The sequence below is a fragment of the Lates calcarifer genome, unplaced genomic scaffold, assembly GCF_001640805.2.
Source record: "Lates calcarifer isolate ASB-BC8 unplaced genomic scaffold, TLL_Latcal_v3 _unitig_725_quiver_1565, whole genome shotgun sequence".
Classification (NCBI taxonomy): Eukaryota; Metazoa; Chordata; class Actinopteri; family Centropomidae; genus Lates; species Lates calcarifer.
In genome coordinates, this window is record NW_026117942.1 from 1 (window position 1) to 20492 (window position 20492).

Consider the following 20492-nt stretch of genomic DNA (forward strand, 5'->3'; position numbering starts at 1 on the left):
AGCCAATCATGTGGCAAAAGTGCAAAGCATAAACTCATATAGATACAGATCAGGAGCTTCAGTTAATGTTCATGTCCAACATCAGAATGGTAAACAACAAAAAAACACAACCTATCTGAATATTGGAATATGACCCAGTATTAGTGTTGCGCTCCAAATGAAGTGCTAACTGAGTGTGTATACTTTGTCCTTAATGTATTTGAACGTATAGTACATGGTTTACATGATAATGAAATACTTCCTCACCTCCTTCCTACACCTCTCTGAAGTGTATTCAATGCTCATACGCACTGAACAGCTACACATGCACTGGCTATTTAGTGCTGGTTTATGGAATCAGCTGTACGGACTTAAAGGCCTAAATAAAACTGCTGTCAGTAAACAGCGCAATTGATCATTAGTTAGAAACAGGGTTCATGTGCAGTCTTGTCCGAGTTATCTTGCATGCTTGACTGCTTCAGGTCTTAAAAAAATTTGCATGGACCTTTGAGAGTGGCCTGCTAAGTTGCCTCCTACACCTGGTCACAGAGAGAAAGCTATAAAACACATCCTTCCAGGAAACGAGACTGTGCCAAAGGCGAGGCTCTGAGATGACAACACTCACATTTGTCTTCTTAACACTATTCGCTTGGATGGTGTCTTCTGGCACATGGCTCAGCCTGGACCAGTGTACTGAGCTCAGGCAGTATGGGCATGATGAAGGAACAATGCACTTCAGCTCTAGTGCATCATATAAAACGCTCTTATTCAAGACAAAACAAAACTGACACTGATATGTGAGAGGTGAGTAAATTGTTGCTAAATTGTGGTGTTTTCTTTTTCCTCCAGTTCGTCCACTTGTGTCTTGCTCACTAACTAAGCTTTTTTCTTGTCAAGGACATAGATGCCCCTGTGTGGTTTCCCACAGATTCATGTGCAATTAGCATTTAATTTAATGATCTCCTCAACAGGGGAACCAGATTGAATTATGGGGCCTAAACACCATACTGGGAGACCCCTCAAAAGACAATTAGGCAATCTCTAGAGGAGCTTTTATGAGCCAATTGCAATTTGAAATCATTTACTGTAATTACAGACAAAATAACAACCTCACAAATGGGTTATTATGCTTTTCATGTGCATTGTTAGCTCTGAAGCTCCAGTTTATCTTATGAATGACTACTAATGTTGAGCAATTGTGAAATTAGCGCAACGTATGATAGTAATTAGGTGTTACATGTATGTGATAATTTGCTACGTAATGCAATTATAAACTGTTTTTGTAACTTTTTTCCTGTCCTGTTTTAGATCTCCTGAAATTGAGTGTTGCCTTGGAGAGAACTTTCACACAGGACAGGATCACAGAAAACTGTTTTCTCTTTCCTAATGTGCCTTTGAGTTTGTTCTTTAATGGTTGCGTGAGCCTTTTTGAAATAGAGACTATAAATGGAGAGAGCCAAAACAAGAATGTCTGCAAATGTACCATTCAACAATTGTTGCTATATTTTCAATCCAGCTGCCGTCTCCTTTCAACAGAGGTGAGCACCTGAGTATGACAGGAATCATATTCATCAATTGTTTCTGAAATGAAATCTGAATTTAGTGCTATGCATTTAACTGCTATTGCCATTCTTGTGTGGAAAGTGTATTTCTGCTCATGCCAGTTTATTAGGAATATATTAATGATCCTCTGTGTTTGTCTGCATATTGTCTTTGTACAGATAAACACTGACAATCACGGGACACATTTAAGTTACAGATGTAATCTGTCTTCATCTGTTGTCCTGAGATCTGCAGCACAGTGTGCCTACACTGTTACACCTGTTCTAGTGGACCACTGTAAAACAATGGACTGTATCTGCATCTGTAAGGCAGGCAACCTCAAGGTCAAAAGCCACATGGCTTTTTGTACAGACCTTCATTTCCAGAATTCCTTATTCTCACACTGTCTGAGAACCAAGAAGGCCTGATGTCGTCTGACATGTCAAAAGGGGCTTACGTCAGGATCTGCTGTGTGCAGGTTTTAAACCTTCTTCTTCTCTTTCTTCTTCTTCTTCTTTTTTTTAATTTTTAATTCTGCCTTATTCTCTGAAGAGCAAAATGTTCTACAGTATTATCAATGTTCCCCCTACTGGTGGAGCTGTAATAAATAGAAAATTAACACAGAAAAAAGTTAAACTGCAAGTATTTTAACCATGCCAGATATGTATTATTTGCATGATTTATGCTAATGTATGCATGGACTGCAAGCATGAGGAGTACATACATGCACTGAAGCATCTTGATGTTTGTGCATAATTGTGAGCAAAATGGATAAAATCTTTTATCACTGGATATATGATTTTATATTGTGATATCTATGTTCTCTGATTCAGTACATCAGAAATCCTTTAAAGATATAATAACCAGATGGATATATCTATTTGGCTTATTCAGTGAATTCATATACACTGATACAAATATTTTGTAAATCCAATATGGCCATGACACAATTACCACAGAAAAAATTGTATACATTGTAATATCATCCACCAGTATTTGCATAAATCTGTGTTGGGTGTGCTCTAACTAATTTTCTAATCAACAGATGCCATCAAACTTTTATGCAGTACATTGTCCAAAAGAAGCATTTCTAACACAAACAGGTAATGTATAAAACATTACAAAACATTATAAAACATTAGTATAAAACAGACAATTCATTACAACAAGACCAAATTTAAATTTCCTTTAACATTTACATTATAATCTAATGGCCTTAAATCCACTGTCTACACAGGCACAGTGGAGAGCATGCAGCGGCCTGACGCCAGTAGATGGGGTGGAAGATATTTTCTGGCAGCTGTGTTACTGCTTGGAACCTATATGAGAAGAATAAAAACACCACCACACAGCATCCGTCCTGTTCGTGATATTAACTCCACAGTGATGGTGCTTATTACCCTAACATTACACTGCTTCTCAGCATCAGTCACCATCCACCAGCTCTCTGAGTGGTCCTGCGTTGCTGTCGGGATCTCTTGCATTGTCTACCTCTCCTGTGCTCTAAGTAGCACTGTAAGTGTTTTACTTGCCTGCAGAACCGCTCATGCCGTCATCAAACTGTTTTGTCTGACACAGCAGCAATTTAGGGCTCTGCCATTTACTGTGTTGTTGCTCTGGCTGACTCTCAGCCCTCCTTTTACAAATAAGGATTTGAAACACTGGTTTGAAGACATGCTTGTTGAGGGTAGTGTTGGATCAACACTAAGATCCTGGGCTGTGTTCAGGCAGATAGAGCAACTGGTTACTTTGCACTGTGTGTTTGTCTCACTTCCCAGTTTGCTACAATGCATCCTAAGTAAACGGAAATTTTTTGAGTGTCCTCTTATATGTGCAACTGGTAACCTGTTTTCAAAATTCAAGGGTACCAACAAAGTATGTACTGGTTATTAAGATCAACAGGTTAATTTAAAGTTAATTTTCAAGCATCTTTTGTTGCCATTAAAGCTGTCAGAACATAGTTGGAAACATATAAATCATTTTTAAAAAAGTCTAAAATTTTTTTAAATATTTTTTTTCTGTCACGAAATAGTACACACTGATTGAAGTCCAGCTGAATGTAATAAGCATCTGTGGCTATTTTTCCATTAGCTCTGCTGTACATTTTGTGACTGCAGAGAAGACTTGCACAAGGCTCTTTATAAGACTAATACATTTTTTTTTTAAAACATACATGTCTCGTGTGTTCATTTATGACAGTAGCTTTTCATGGTGTAGTACTGTAAAACTTTACAGTAAGCACTCTGAAGGTGGATATATTCAAATATTTGAAACTAAATATTCAAATTCAATTCTTGTATTTGAGAATTCACATAATTGATGATTGCTGATCAACACTTCCAAGTGTTACTGAACAAAACATAAAACCCCAATTGCTCCTAATGATTAGGCCAGCTCCTTGCATTGTAGCTTGCTGCCACTGGCGCATGAGAATGTATGTAAAATGGGTGAATAAGAGGCAAAGTGCTGTATAAATGTGGTTCAGTCCATTATTTAAAGGTACCCTGTGGAGAATTTTGAGTTCTGATAAATTTGCTTAATGCAAAAAAACAGTTGCAAAGCTGTTTTTTTTTTTTTTAAGTTAAGGCTTGCAGTCTTTTTCTCTGTTTTACTGGCACATTCCTACATATTGTATATTACTGCCATCTGCAGGATGGAATAGATCAACATGTTTCCTCATTCACATGCACAAGACAATTGAAACAGGCCACCCTCTGCTCCATAGTGCTGCTACAGGTCAAAACCAGCCCTGTCTCCTAAAAAATACAACTACTTTGCAATAAATTCTTGTTTCCTATTGACATAATGAGGAACATCAAATCTGACAATACAGTATCCACTTAAAGAATACAGCATTACTAAAATGTTTTTTTATAATAATGTTTAGGCCCTCAAAGCATTTTGTTGAGGTTACCCTATTCTTTCATTGCCTAAACCAAGCAGTTCCCCATGTGCTGTCATACTGACAGTCTGGCACTTTTTATGTTGATCATGCACCACTACAACCTCCTGGTGACTGTGCTTCAGTGATATATGTACAGCAGAAGTACAGAAGACAGTGTTGAGAACAAGTCTAGAGCAGTCCAGCACTGCCAGCCTTCTTTAAGTGACTGTCAAGTCTTGAAGTTACTGTACTATGCACAACATATTCTATACTTTACTATGCTTGAGTGGATTCTCAGAGAAAAGGTAAGCCCTCTGTCTTCAACATGTCAGTCAGCAGTCAATCTGTCAATCTTTGAAAGGCAGTGACTGGTGAAAAACAAAATAATCCTCTGAGAATAGGGAGCATGCTCACATTGGCTGTTGACGGTAGAAAAAACTATAAAGGTCAGCTCCTGGGTCGGAGTTGCTTCAGTGAAGGGTAGGGTGGCTCGTGATGGGTTGGATCAGTATAATCTTACTCACACTTTTGGCAAGGATAAAGTCAGAAAACCAAACATGCAAAGTGATTGGGCAGACAGGATTCATGGAATTTTCTAAAGAAGGTGATCTTATTATAGGAGGAGTTTTCTCTATAACTAGTACACGCAAATTGATAGATAATGGCTACCAGGCAGTTCCCCATTCATACTGCAAAAAGTAAGTGAACATACTCAAATATGTAAAAACTATGTGTTATATTATACAAAAATAACATGTTTTATGTGTGATGTGTTGTAAAATGATCAGCACTAATAACTTACTTATCAGTAAGGAGTCAATACTGCTGTTTGCAGGTGGAATGACAGAGAACTGAAGTTTGCCAGGACAGTGATTTTTACTGTGGAGGAGATCAACAGAGATACTAAACTCCTTCATGGAGTGAGTCTGGGCTACAGGCTGTACAATGGCTGTGGGAGTGAAAACCTGATTCGAGCAGCTGTAGAAGCCGTAAATGGAGAGGATTCAAAGGGCTGCAGTGGTCAGGTACAAGCTGTCTTAGGCCATTCATCCTCTGGAGTGAGTGAAGACATAAACCTCATATTAAGCTCACTGTCCATTCCACAGGTGAGAAGAAAAGACTGGGAAATGACTGAGTAATGTCTTAAGATTTACTCATATTTCCATCTTTGAAAATTGTGCTGTTGTATTTGAAATGTGTTTTTTTCTTTGAAGGTGAGCTACCTCTCTACCTGTGCTTGTTTGAGTAACAAAAAACGATACCCCACGTTCTTCAGAACCGTACCAAGTGACCGCTTCCAAGTCATCGGACTGGTGCAGTTAATGAAACACTTTGACTGGCGCTGGGTAGGGATTATTTATTCTCCAGGCTTGTACTCAGAGGAAGGTACAAGTGAATTTGTTAAGGAAGCAGAGAAAGAGGGCGTGTGTGTTGAATACAGATTGCCTTACTCAAAGATATATGAAAACTATTTTAATACTATTGTACAGACACTGAGGGAGTCCTCGTCAAAGGTGGTCCTGTTGTTTTTGTCCTTGTCTTATACCAAATCATTCTTGTCAGAAATAGAGAATTATAACATAACAGGAAAGCAGTGGGTTGGCAGTGAGTCTTGGATCACACAAGCAGACCTGGCTTCTGTTGAGAGAAAGAATATTTTACAGGGGGCAATAGGCTTTGCCCTCCCTCAGGCATCCATACCAGGTCTTGGTGAATTCTTACTCAGCTTGAAACCTTCTGATGAGCCACAGAGTGCTATTATTAAAGCTATCTGGGAGACGTTCTTTGACTGCAGCTTCTCTCCATCAAATACCTCTACTATGTGTACTGGCACAGAGGATCTGAGGACAGTGTCCAGTGACTACACAGATGTGGCATATTTCAGGGCTGAGAATAATGTGTACAAAGCTGTGTACTTGGTGGCATATGCCCTTCATGCACTATTGCAATGTCAAAATGGCTCGAATCCAACCACGGGAAAGCCCTGTGTGACCAAGGATGATGTTCAGCCTAAGCTAGTAAGCTCTGGTATATCTAATCAGGCATAGAAATCTTTGTATTTAGTGCTTCTATTTCTTTGTGGTTAATGCAAACTGTCTCCCTATAGGTGTTGGAGCACATTAAGAATGTGAACTTCACAACACAGAGTGGGGCCAAGGTTTCTTTTGATGAAAATGGTGACTCCGTTGCCCAGTATGACTTAGTTAACTGGCAAATAAGAGAAGATGGTTCTGTTGAGATTGTAAATGTTGGTACAATATGATACCTCTGTTCCAGAGGGGCAACAACTCACACTAAAAACCAACACCGAAAATAGTTTGGGGAGGAAATAATAATGAGGTGAATATCATTTCAATTAACTTCCTTACAATTACAATTACAATTACAATTATTGTTTCCCTGCTAGGGTCCTTATTTTACAATTTTTAATTCATAGCAAATTTGTTTACACTAATGTCAGGGGAAATACAGTACATATTGTTTCATTATTGAGTTTTTGCATGTTGTGTTTTGCCTAATCAGGTGCCAAGGTCTGTCTGCAGAGAACCGTGCCCACCAGGGACTCGAAAGGCGATAAACAAGCGTAGGCCTGTGTGCTGCTTTGATTGCTTTGTGTGCCCTGAAGGGACAATTAGTAATCAGACAAGTGAGTGAGGATTTCAAAATTGAATTCATCCATGTGTATTGTCCTAAGGAAAATTGAGAAGCGTGACAACATTACAAAAATTAAAATTTTATATAATAATTGTATTTTTGTATGATCTCTCACAGATTCTCCAGAATGTTTGTTCTGTCTGCCTGAATTTTGGCCAAATGAAAAGAAAGACCAATGTCTTCCAAAACCCACTGAATACCTTTCCTACAAAGAGATCATGGGGGCACTTTTAACTGGATTTGGCTGTGTTGGTGTATTTTTATCTCTTCTGACATCGATCATTTTTTTGACTCATAAAGACACCCCCATTGTCAGGGCCAACAACTCTGAGCTGAGCTTCCTGCTGCTCTTCTCATTAAAACTGTGTTTCCTGTGCTCTCTGACCTTCATCGGCCGGCCCTCTGAGTGGTCCTGCATGCTGCGACACACAGCGTTCGGCATCACCTTTGTCCTCTGTATCTCTTGTGTTCTGGGGAAAACTATAGTGGTGTTAATGGCCTTCAGGGCTACACTTCCAGGTCAGTAATGTGATGAAATGGTTTGGTCCTATGCAGCAGAGACTCAGTGTTCTGACCTTCACTCTCATACAGGTTGTGATTTGTATACTTTGGCTGACAATCAACCCTCCTTTCCCCAAAATGAACATGATGTACTATAAAGACAAAATAATCTTAGAGTGTGCCCTTGGTTCAGCTGTTGGATTCTGGGCTGTGCTGGGTTATATTGGACTTCTTGCTCTCTTGTGTTTTATACTTGCATTTCTTGCCAGGAAGCTACCAGACAGCTTTAATGAAGCCAAACTGATCACTTTCAGCATGTTGATATTCTGTGCAGTCTGGATCGCGTTTATCCCAGCATATGTCAGCTCCCCTGGCAAATTCACTGTAGCTGTGGAGATATTTGCTATCCTGGCTTCCAGTTTTGGTTTGCTGGTGTGCATTTTTGTTCCAAAATGCTATATTATTATCTTCAGGCCAGACCAAAACTCAAAAAAACATTTGATGGGAAAAATACCACCAAGAACTCTTTAATCAATAATTCAAAAGTGCCATCCAAAACAAATGTCCAGAGTGTGACTACAAATAAACCAACTTTACCTGCAGAGGCTGACAGATGTTGTAGATGTACAAGCCACTATTGTAGTATGTGACCTGCTGATTTGTGATGTGCTGAATAAACTGAATTCGCTGGATACAGTCTTGAAAATAAATATAGAATATAAGAAGTATATGAGGTTTAGTTTGTATTATGTTGGTGAATTTTATGGATGTTGGACATTATGTATTTATGAAGGCACAAAATCATTACAAACACATTTGACAGAAATGTGTCAAATTATTCCCTTTGGATGCATGCATTGACATTGTAATAAAAATCTTTCAATATGTTTATTATTATCATTATTATTATTATTGACTGACATATCAAAGATAACAGGGGTGAGATTATTTATATTTCAAATCACTGTTTCACAAGTGTCAGATTTAACTTTTACATAAATGTAGAATCAAGAATTGCCCAGCAGATGCTGCTGCATTACAGGAATATCTTTATACCTGGCTTGCATGAAAAGGGGAACCAGAGATGTTGAGATGTAAATTATATGTTACTGCTGACCAATCAGACACTCTGGTCAGATGTATTTTTTTGGCCACTTGCAACTAGTTTAGAGCTCATGTATTAATTTGACAGTAAATATGTTTTCTTTACATCTACTTAACAATGATCAATATGTTTATTAATGCTTGTAAAGCCATGTTATCAGTAACTTTAGCACTGACCTTTTTAAATGAGTCATATGCATGAGTTCATACATTTGTTAAATATGCATGGCCCCTACGTTAGTTAAAGCATAAATTAATGGTAATCCGATACCTTTAGTATAAAGTGATTTGCTTGCATTATCACTCTACCTTGTCAGTTCTCACACTCAGCTAACTCAACTTTCTTCCAGGGGATGCTGTATTATACAGACCACCTGTCACCTCATGTGCTACCACAAAGTATATTGATAATCACATTTACATACAAAAACAAATTAACGAATGAATAAAAAAAGAGACATTCTCCACATGCAGTATATTTATGCACACATACATATCACATAAAGTTAAACTTGTCATCATCACCAGTTCTTAAAAAGCACTAATACACTCCTGCACGAGTCACCATAGCTTAGAGGTAGATGTATAACGTGCAGCTGGAAGCATCAAAATACACGTGATATAATTTGTGATGCAACTTGTTTTCTCCAAGATAAATGCATCACCAAAATAGTTTTAGGTACTTTGCCATACTTAATACATTGCTGGGATTAATGCCATGAGATGTGTGAGTGGGTTGGCCAAATTATACATTTTGTGTGTGTATGTGTGTATTAGAATACATACAGTGCTGATTTGTGTGATGGGTGTGTTGAATATAGCAATCATCTTCCCCTGCTGTACCAATCTAAGATTACCTTGTCCTGAGGGGGATAAATCAATCTTTTTGTGAATAGAGCATGTCTACCTACATTCAATGCAGCTGTTATAAGAGCTGCTTCCTCGTCTTAAAAAAAATGCAGAGCAAACATGCAGAGAGCCATTGTCTTATCTTTGCTTGCTCTCTGCCTGAACACAGTTTCTGGCTGTGAACTGTCTGGCAATTTTCACATGCCAAGTTTGTTCAAGCAAGGAGATATAATGATTGGGGGGATTTTCCCAGTTTTTAACAAAGAGGTTAGTAGCAACACTTCTACATTCGCAATGGAGCCACCTGGGGTGAAGTGCGCAGGGTGAGTTTTAACACAGCTGACTTTTCTGTACTTCATACTTGCTCCTCCACTTTTGCCATTGCGTGTACATGTAAAGCAGCAGCTCTTTAAATATAAAACCTATTTCAATCACTGAAACCTTTTTTAAGATTTGACCTGCGAGTGTTTCGATGGACCCAGGTGATGATATTTGCAATTGAAGAAATCAACAAACAATCTGCTCTCCTGCCAAACATAACTCTTGGCTACAGGATCCTTAACTCTTGTGCATCTCCCACGAATACCTTACGTGCTGCGTTAACACTGGCTAGTGGATCAGAGCAGACAAAATCAACTTCCCCTTGTCCTCCAGCTATATCTGCTCTCATAGCAGAGTCAGGATCATCTCAGTCCTTAGCTGTGGCTGGAGCTCTTGGACCATTTCAAGTGCCAATAGTAAGAGATTAAAGGATTTATTGCATCAGTGATATGTGATATTTGATGCTTTTGTAGTGTCTGGTTGTAGAATGTTCTTGTTTTTTCAGACTTCTTTTGGTGATCTTTTTATAGGTAAGTTACTTCTCAACATGTGCCTGCCTGAGTGACAGAACTAAATACCCTACATTTTTTCGGACAATCCCCAGTGATTACTTCCAGGCAAAGGCTCTGGCAGCACTGGTCAAACGTTTTGGCTGGCAGTGGATTGGGGCCATACAGTCAGACAATGACTATGGCCGGAATGGGATCCTGGCTTTCACCGAAGAGGTAAGAAAGCTCGGAGTTTGTATTGCATTTGTCGGGACAATTCTACGCACGTATGCTATGGATAAAATTCTGGATGTTGTAGAAATGATCAAGCAGTCAACTGTCAAAGTCATTCTGGCCTTTGTTCCTGAGGGTGACTTTTATCCCCTGATGAGAGAGGTAGTAAAACAGAATATTACTGGCATTCAGTGGATTGCTAGTGAGGCCTGGATAACAGCACCACGACCCTCCACACCTGAAATCTACCAAGCTTTCGGTGGAGCGCTCGGATTTGTGGTGCAGAAGATGGCTATCCCAAATCTAAAACCCTTTCTTACAGACATCAGCCCTTATACAGATCCAAGTGCAGCCTTTGTGAAGGATTTCTGGGAGATTATGGTAGGCTGTAGACCTGTGTTACCTGGGGAACACACAAGTTCTGAGGCAGCGAATGAAATATGCACAGGCAATGAGACGCTGATGAATTCCCAGGATGTGTTCTTCAATGTCACACAGCTCAGAGTGTCCTATAATGTGTATACAGCAGTTTATGCCATTGCACATGCCCTGCATCAGCTGGTATTCTGCCAGCCACCTGGAGAAAAACCAATGAAGCCATGTTTAAATATATCAGAAATTCAGCCTAAAGAGGTGAGGAACAAAGCAAGTAAAATCCATTAAATCTCCAAATACAGACAGTGAATGTATACAGAAGTTATCTTAGCATGAACACTTTGATCTGCTCTGTTTCAGGTCACTGCTCACTTACAAAAGGTAAATTTCACAAATCAATTTGGGGATAATGTGTTCTTTGATGAGAATGGAAACCCCCCTGCATCTTATGACATTATTAACTGGCAGCTGAGAGACGGGCAGGTGCAACATGTGACACTGGGTCATTTTGCATCTGCTGCTAATGGTGATTATAAGCTCAGCATCCAGGATGAAGATATAGTGTGGAGGACAGGGAAAATGGTAATAATAGACTTTTTTTTAATACAATAAGCTTATATATTCATGACTATACTTCCCATTGAATTATAAGATGAACTGAGTATGACTGCTCTAAATCTTTTTCCTAAGGTTCCATCATCAGTGTGCTCTAATGTATGCCCAGTAGGAACTAGGAAAGCTCAAATTAAAGGAAAACCCACCTGCTGTTTTGACTGTATCCCATGTGCTGATGGAACTATAGCCAACTCAACAGGTAGACCGACATGTATCAAAAGCATGTATGCCACACTAAAACAAACATATACGATCAATATCATTTGTTTTGTGTTTGCATGTAATTTATGTTTTATGTATCTATGTTTTATGTGTCAGTGTTACTGCACCATATTGAATTGTGTTTGCTTCAAACACACACACACACACACACACACACACACACACACACACATACACTATATATATATATATATATATATATATATATATATATATCATATACATGTGTGTGTGTGTGTGTGTGTGTGTGTGTCATTCTCTGCAAACGTGAAATCCAAATGAATGACTCATGCATTGTTTCATTGTTTAACCTCAACAGGTGCAGCAGACTGCACACCATGTCCACAGGAATACTGGTCCAGTGAGAGGAAAGATGAGTGCATTCCTAAAACAATTGAATTCCTCACCTATCACGAGCCGATGGGAATAGCTATCACAGTTGTTTCCCTGCTAGGGTCCTCCCTGTCGCTGGCCACAATGATGGTTTTTATCCAGTACAGAGAAACCCCAGTGGTAAAGGCCAGCAACTCTGAGCTGAGCTGTTTCCTGTTGTTTTCTCTTTTTTTATGTTTTCTCTGCCCCCTCACTTTCATCGGCAGACCCACAGTGTGGACATGCATGCTCCGCCACACTGCTTTTGGTGTGACATTTGCATTTTGCATTTCCTGCGTCTTAGGTAAAACTATTGTTGTTGTTACAGCTTTCAAAGCTTCATTTCCTGGCAGCAAAGTTGCAGGAAAGTTTGGCCCTACACAGCAAAGAATCATAGTTGGCTCCTGCACTTTTATTCAGATTGTGATATGTATATTGTGGCTCAAGTTAAATCCCCCTTTTCCAGACATGGTTTTCAGATACAGCAATAAGAAGATTGTTTTAGAATGTAACACAGGCTCTGAGACTGCTTTCTACGTGGTGCTAGGGTACATAGGCATCCTTGCAATAATTTGTCTGGTCCTAGCATTTCTTGCAAGAAAGCTGCCTAATAACTTTAATGAAGCCAAATTTATCACATTCAGCATGTTGATATTCTGTGCTGTCTGGATCACCTTCATTCCAGCATATGTCAGTTCTCCTGGAAAGTTCACTGTAGCTGTGGAAACATTTGCAATTTTGTCCTCAGCTTTTGGCTTATTAATTTGTATCTTTGCACCTAAATGCTACATAATATTGATCAGACCAGAGAAAAATACCAAGAAACATGTCACAGCTAAAAATTTGAGCAAAAGAATATGATTTCTTAAATTTAGAAAAGGATGCTACTGTTACTTCCGACTTTTATATAACGACTGTATAACTAGTAGTATATGAGTGGAGCAAACATCTATAAGTCTGTTATTTAGTAATAAATGTTCTAAATAATATGACATTATAGACTGCACATGATTTTCTGTGCTGTGGGTGAAAGCAACTCTCCCTTAATTCACAATTTACTAGTAATTGATGAATGGTAATTTTGTATTACAAACTATACTGAATAATTGTAATTTTAGTTGACAAAATAATTCAGTGTGTATTATGCATTGTTCGTTGTTTCATAACAACTGACTTTCACTGTGTGTATGTAAAATAAGCTGTAAGTGATAATTATTCTGTTTACAGATAAAAAATCCTTGTGTGATGACAATATGATAACACACTTGAATGAAATACATATACATAAACATTTAACGTACATATCATAATTCACTACTGTACTGTTACATCCAGAAGTGCAATCAGGTCTCTTATGTATTATCATGTTTTTTAGATTAGCTTGTTTTAACCATGGATAATGTGATTCAAAGATTTAGGTTCTGTAACATTTTGTATATATAATAGTTGAAAAGGATGATAAAATTGAAAAATTGTGTAATTTTAACTATTTTGTTGTATGCTGTCAAGAGTTGAGTCATTAGAATAAACACTTTTAAGAAGGTCTCTTTTAAAGTTTTATTTATTATACAGTTTCTTATGAAAAAACATAAATATACATGTAATTTCCTTATCAGCACATCATGTACTGTTATTTTCACCTTTGCATAATGTGTTTCTTACTGTTTTTTTCTGGTTTCAAAATTATGATACAGCACTTTGGGGCAAAAATGCAGAAAAGAAGTCCAAATGCTGAAGCTAAAATTGCAAAAATATGGACAGCCACTGTGTATTTTCCAGCTGTGCTCACATAAACTGGGATAAAAGTGATCCACACTGCAAAGAATATCAGCATGCTGAAGGTAATGAACTTTGCCTCATTAAAATTATCAGGGAGTTTCCGAGCCAGAAAAGCCATTAGGAAGCACATGCAGGCCAGGATGCCAATGTATCCAAGAACACACCAGAAGCAAACTTCTGAACCAGTAACACACTCCATGATGATGGTAGCACTGTGGTAATCTGTGTTGTTATTGGCATGAGGTGGGCTGGTGAGCAGCCAGATAAGACATATTATTACCTGAGCAGAGGGAAAAACAGCAGGATTTTAATTGACACAGATGAAAAGATATTATATATAAATGATCTTTGGAGAGTTTTTCTACCTGTACAGCTGTGCCTAAAAATACACTGGCTCTCTGCTGGTTGGGTCCAAACCACTTCATCACATTACTTCCTGGCAATGTGGACCTGAAAGCCATTAGGACCACTGCTGTCTTGGCCAGGAGGCATGAAATGCAGAGGGCAAAACTGATGCCAAATGCTGGATACCTGATACGGCAAAGCCAGTCTGAAGGCTCACCAATGAACAATAGACCAACAAGGAAACAGACGGCAAGGAACACCAAGAGAAGGAAGCTCAGTTCCATGTTGTTGGCCCGAACCAGTGGTGTATCTTTATACGTGAAGAATATGGCAAGGATGGAGAGGGAAATACAAGCTCCGAGTACAGATACAACACACAGCATGATACCCATTAATTCATGGTAAGACAGGTACTCAATAGTCTTTGGGATGCAGAGGTCTCTGGCTCTATTGGGCCATGTGTCCTCTGAGCAGCGGGTGCACTCTAAAGAATCTGAAGTTGGAGAGAAAAGAGAATTCTTTAGTTTAGAGAGGCCACATTTAGATACAAGCAGTCCAGTTGATATTTAGATAACACAGGAGAAAGGATGATAAAAGACAGAGCACAACACACCAGTCTCATTACTAACTTCTCCCTCAGCACAGGGGACACAGTCAAAACAGCAGATGGGTTCCCCCTTTCTCCTGGCAACACGGGAACCTGGAGGACAGCTATCACTGCATACAGACCGGGAAGCCTGAGAGGCAAAGTTCAGCCACTCAGAAAGACACTAATTTTAATCAATATCACGATACAGTTCCATCTCTACTATACTGTACTACTCTCGGTGGCCTCTATTTTAGATGAAAGGTGAAAATTGTTTTGAAAACTGAATCCAGTATGACCAAAAAAATAGGTTACAGATAAAGATGAATACAATTGATAATAAATCATTAACAGGATTAAAACAAGGTATTAGTGGAAAAAGGCTATAATAATTATTACACAAAGAGTGAACTCTCTCTCTTGATCAGGAGATGATCAACAAGAAAATGCTAGTGCCTTTATCAGATGTTATACTAAGTCAATATTATACAATACCCAGTAACATAACATCATAAAAGGTGTATATATTTTATCCTGTAAATATTATCACTGCATGTCTGAGCTGTAATATGCCTTTACTTTTGTAGAAATACTTGGGGAATTAAGAACTGTACTACAAATGCATTATAATTTTCATGCATATATCAAAAATGACATTTGTAAAATAAAAATTTCACTGTGTAATCACCTCAGCTGTTCACAAATTTAGCTCTAAAAGGGGAAAATAAATGTAACTTCAAATTATTATCACAAAATTGGGTTATTGTGGGGTTGATATTTGCAACTGAGGAAATATCTGAAAGTGACAGTTTCTTCTGTTTGTCTAAAAATTAAGTATATTGCACACTAATAAAAACAAATAAGCTGATGTGTTAATCAGCAGTACATACAACAATTTAAGAGGGGAACATGGTCTTAAGCCTGTTTGCAGAGAACACACCTGCTTCCCGACAGGCCACTGAATCACTGAGTCATTTATGACCAGGCTGTATCCAGCAGGCGATGAGGCATCATAGAAGCCTACTTTAACTAAATGCAGTGAGCCATCAGGACTCCTCTGCCAGTTCACAAGATCATAATAAGCAATGGGGTCACCATTTTGATCAAAGTTGACTTCCTCCCCCAGTGCAGAAAAATTAGCTCGCCTCAAGTAGTGGATGAGCTGAGGGAGGAAGAGAAGCAGGTTATCTAAATACAAACTATGGTGCATTTGACATTTTTCCTTTTTAAAAAACATACTCAGGAATAATATTATAAAATTTCACCTAGAACTAGTCTCACCTGCCAAGGTTTAAAATGTTTTGGATCTGCACAGGTGCCATTAGAAAAAGGACCTTTTCCACCTTTGCAGTCACTCATATCTTGCAAGGCATGGGCCACCAGATACACAGCTTTGTAGACGTTATAGGACACTCGTAGCTGTGTCACATCAGAATAAGGAGAGTAAACATCATCTAAACTCTCTGTCCCTTTACATGGCAATCTGTCAAGGTAGTTGCCGACCCCGTGGGAGTGGCTGTTCACTGACCCGTTCAATCGACAGTTAAACGTCTCTTCCCAAAATTCTGCCAAGAAACCAGATTTATGAATATCGGAGGGTCTGAGACTGGTGAGATGTTCCTCCAGCCCTGGAATCACATCAGCCCTCCTGATAGCAAATCCTAGAGTTCCAGTCAGGAGATCCCCAAACTTTTCCCAGAGCAATGTGGCAGTGGCCCAGGCCTCACTGGCAATCCACTGCAGGCCAGTTATATTCCAACGTCCGATCTCTTTGAGAATGCCCTGCATCTCTGACTCACCAGAAAAGTTAATGATGACCTTTGAGGATGCCATCTAAAAGGTGAAAATGTAGGTATAGTTAATATTTGATTACATTTGAATAGTTTTATCTAAGTGATTGTCCACTTGATGTGAAATATGATTTATATTCAAACCATAATGATAGAAATTCTACCACTTTAAGATAATTTGCTAATGAATATGTATATGAACAGATCACCTGTACAGGGGATACAAAAATGTATAAAATATTGAAATGCTTCAAATGAAGCTGAGAAACTGTCAGAAAGGTGATGACTTAGTGCTCCACTACTAAACTATGCGAGCCTAAAGTCTTACTGATGATGTGACTGGTTTAAACACTACAGTTCAACACTAATTAGAGCTAAAGCAAAAACAGACCGTGTTCCTGAGACAACAATCAATTTTCAGTAACTAAAACTATAAACAGCGACTAAAACTACATTTAATTCTTTAAAAATTTACTTATCTAAATCAAATTTATTTAATTTTTCTGTCTGTTGTTAGAGGTAAATACAGCATTAATACTGTCAATGGAACAAAGTGAAATTTTCAGGGTAAGTGAAGGGAATATTCAGAACTTTAGGTCACATTTATTTCTCTCTTCATATCATGCTGTGTCCACCCCCTGTATGAGAAGTTTGTAGTGATGCAGAGGTACCTGAATAACATTCAGAAGCTTATCTAGAGCCTGCTGACTCAGGGTTACAGGGTAGAAATGAGTGTAGGCAGCACACACACCATACTGCACTGACTCTTGTAGGAAGAGCTGGATGGCAAAGCGAGCATAATCAGATTCCACGCCAATGACTCCCACCCAGGTCCAGCCAAAATAGCTGACCAGCCGGGCCAGGGCTCTGATCTGGAAGGCATCACTAGGCATCGTGCGCATGAAGGTGGGGAACTCCCTTTGGTCACTCAGACAGCTGCAGGATGCAAAATAGCTCACCTAGTATTATAACAAACAATGGTTAACTGTGTGCACACTTCGGAACTGAAAAGGCTGTTTAACAAGCAACAAATTTTTGAAAAAAAGGGGACAAGACTGTTTAACAAGTTAAGAACTCAGCTGAGTTAATACTGATTTTAAAATATAGAAAAGTGACATGAAAAGTTGACATTTTGGAGAGTATAGCAACAGTTTTGCAGCGATTTGAAGAAAACATTAAATCACAACAAAAGTGCTTAGACAGCCGAGCAGTCTCACCAGTGGGATACGGAAAGAACCCAGGCTTCTTAGCAGGGCCATAGAAATCCCAGAGCTAGCATCTCCTATAATAACTGGGGACACAGTCCTGTATACAGCAGCACAACCTAAGTTAGAACTATTAAAGCTTCTCTCCATGGCTCTGTTTCTATTCACATTCTCGGCTCCTGAGCCTCTCTCTGGTTGGCCGTTCACCAACAGCAGCAGTGCTCTCAGAGCCACAGGTATGTCATCACAACTGTCACGGATGTGGTAACCCAGCTTGAGGTGTGGCAGGAGGTCACTGCGCTGGTTGATCTCTTTGATTGCAAAAGTCATGGTCTGAATCCAGCGCAAGGCACGAGAGCTGAAACTGTACAAAAGTAAAAAGCAGTTCATTTAAAAAGCACAAGAATATTTATATAATATACATATAATGGCACCCTTAACACAAATCTAATAAAATGAAATCTGTGTGTATTACCCATCTACCATAACATACATTTACATAATCACTTACTACTGATACATATTGGGGGTTGGTTTGGTTTTGTATGTTGGAAGAGAAGACTCAGGGCTGTAGTGTAGAGGGAATAACCCCCCTATAACTACATCTCCATCTTCGTATAGACTGTTTTTCTCCTCTACCCCCAAGAAAACACAGTTATCCAGAGCAGCTGAGCCAGGTGTGCCCCTAAAGAGAGAAAGAAACATAATAAGCTTTGCAGCCCACAATGCCATGTTTGGCCTAGGTTTGAAAGGAAACTCCAGCTCAGTAATTTCAAATATTCTGATGGTTAAATATATTAGAGTAGTTGCCCTCTCTGATCACATGCAAATGATTAAAATATTTCAGGACAGAGCTGATTTATATACTGTACTGTACTGTACTGTACTGGCACACACAAATCTGAGGGGACCGCCCAGACACAGTATTTGTGACATCATTAGAAGTAACACCTTATGTTCTCAAGTGGGGTGAACACTGTATACATTAAATGAATATGTCTTCTTCAAAACATACTGTGTCATTTATATTTCTGTTGTTTGTTCAATTTCTTTGATCAGTCTATTCAAGCTGTATCAAGGAAAAAGGTTAAATTGTAATGACTAAAGCAAATTAAGTAGTCTCAGGTACCTGTTTTATAACTCTCATTCATTTATTTTTTGGTAGTATTTTGTGAATCAAAGTCACAGGAAACCTCTGCTCAAAAAGCCTTCACTCAGTTTTGTAACTTTCATCCTTATCTAAAGCTATCAAAGGGGTGGTTCACAAACAGATCTCAGAATTCCTCTCATGGAGTGCCCTCCGTGGTCCAAATCAGCCTGGCTTTGAGAGCAGTCTTTCCATTGAAACGGCTCTATTGTCTGTGACAGAAACCCTAAAAGCAGCTAGAACTGCAGTTCAGTTCTCACTTCTTATCTAGCTGGACCTATCCAGCAGCAATTATTGATTAATGCATCAATTATCTACTAGCATGGATTCTCATTTCAACACTATGCAGATGACACCCTACTATACTGGTCATTTCCACCAGATGACCCAGTGATCTCTGCACAAATCTCTACTTGTCTCTCACACATACATGTATCAGCATGGTTGTGGGAACACCACTTCCCACTTCCTGTATTTTTCTAGCGACCCCTGACCTCTCAGCAGGCTCACTGCTTTGACATTTGGTGAAACTACACCCCCTACTGTCCAAAGTCAACATCCACAGCAATACCACTGTAGCAGAACATGGTAATTACAGTGGTTTTACTTTATGCATGTAAATTTAAATATATGCTTTTACCACCCAGTTACATAAATTAACACTTGGAATCTACTTCAAGATTTTCTACTGCACTTATGCTTTAGTAGTGTCACTCACTTGTAAGTTGCTTTAGATAAAAGTGTCTGCTGAATGAGTAAATGTAAATCTAAATGTGAACATTTTGTTCAAGGTAGATTTTCTAATTTCTCACGTTAAAACACAAACCCAAGATAAAATCCTGTTATGTTCATGAATGAATATTTTTAGATATTTTTGAAGCTATTTTTTCCCATCACCCTCCATAACATGTTCATAATCAAACAAAAAAAAACTTCAGTACTACTAGAATATTTAAACAATTTGAGATTTACATAACATTTATTCACAACAAGAAAGTTACAGGGTTTGAACCCCATTTTAGCATGTTCTCCCTATGCCTGCGGAAGTTTCATCCAAACACTGCCACAGTCCAGGGACATACAGGATAAGTGAACTGGTGTCTCTAAATTGACCATGGGTGTGAATGTGAGAGTGAATGGTTGTTTGTCTCTATCTGTAGGCCCTCTGATAGACTGGCAACATGTCTAGAATGTACCCTGTCTCTCATCCAATGTCAGCTGAGATTGGTTCCAGCTCCCATGACCCTCAAAGGACAAGGGATTGCGTTCATCATAATGACAATAATTAAAATAATAATAAATAAATAAATAAATAAAAACTTTATCACTGTCTCTGAATGTTTATTATTTTATCAGCATCATTAACTATAAATAATACATTTTAAACTCTAAATAATAAACACACACACACACACACACACATATATATATACATACACACACACACACACACACACACACACAGACATTGGATAACATAGGCTCCCCTTTGTCCAATA

The 20492-nt window shown here is 38.7% G+C and overlaps 2 protein-coding genes and 1 pseudogene across 2 annotated transcripts; 2 read left to right on the forward strand and 1 right to left on the reverse strand.

The window, feature by feature from the left end:
* Nucleotides 1-4811: 4811 nt before the first annotated feature.
* Nucleotides 4812-8092, forward strand: LOC108879734 (extracellular calcium-sensing receptor-like; annotated as a pseudogene).
* Nucleotides 8093-9649: 1557 nt separating this feature from the next.
* LOC108879735 (extracellular calcium-sensing receptor-like) lies at nt 9650-13002 on the forward strand. The gene is made up of 6 exons (XM_018671129.2): nt 9650-9837; nt 9966-10251; nt 10366-11190; nt 11293-11514; nt 11623-11746; nt 12089-13002. Exons 1-6 carry the CDS (start codon nt 9716-9718, stop codon nt 13000-13002), a joined length of 2493 nt encoding a protein of 830 aa, XP_018526645.2. The 5' UTR covers nt 9650-9715.
* A 775-nt stretch (nt 13003-13777) lies between these two features.
* On the reverse strand, nt 13778-20281 carry LOC108879738 (extracellular calcium-sensing receptor-like). Its single transcript, XM_018671132.2, has 8 exons — nt 18358-20281; nt 17859-18210; nt 17313-17600; nt 16133-16684; nt 15792-16013; nt 14879-15002; nt 14286-14758; nt 13778-14200 (listed from the first exon to the last, which is right to left on the reverse strand). Exons 1-8 carry the CDS (start codon nt 18576-18578, stop codon nt 13778-13780), a joined length of 2655 nt encoding a protein of 884 aa, XP_018526648.1. The 5' UTR covers nt 18579-20281.
* Nucleotides 20282-20492: the final 211 nt, after the last annotated feature.

Excerpts from the sequence above, each read along its gene's own strand:
- LOC108879738 (XM_018671132.2), bottom strand. The coding sequence starts at position 18,578 with ATGGCATTGTGGGCTGCAAAGCTTATTATGTTTCTTTCTCTCTTTAGG. Across the intron at positions 14,759-14,878 it reads AGAAGTTAGTAATGAGACTG|ATTCTTTAGAGTGCACCCGC; the intron begins GTGTGTTGTGCT and ends CTCCAACTTCAG. Across the intron at positions 14,201-14,285 it reads TTTTAGGCACAGCTGTACAG|GTAATAATATGTCTTATCTG; the intron begins GTAGAAAAACTC and ends CCCTCTGCTCAG.
- LOC108879735 (XM_018671129.2), top strand. The coding sequence starts at position 9,716 with ATGCCAAGTTTGTTCAAGCAAGGAGATATAATGATTGGGGGGATTTTC. Across the intron at positions 10,252-10,365 it reads GACCATTTCAAGTGCCAATA|GTAAGTTACTTCTCAACATG; the intron begins GTAAGAGATTAA and ends ATCTTTTTATAG. Across the intron at positions 11,191-11,292 it reads CAGAAATTCAGCCTAAAGAG|GTCACTGCTCACTTACAAAA; the intron begins GTGAGGAACAAA and ends GCTCTGTTTCAG.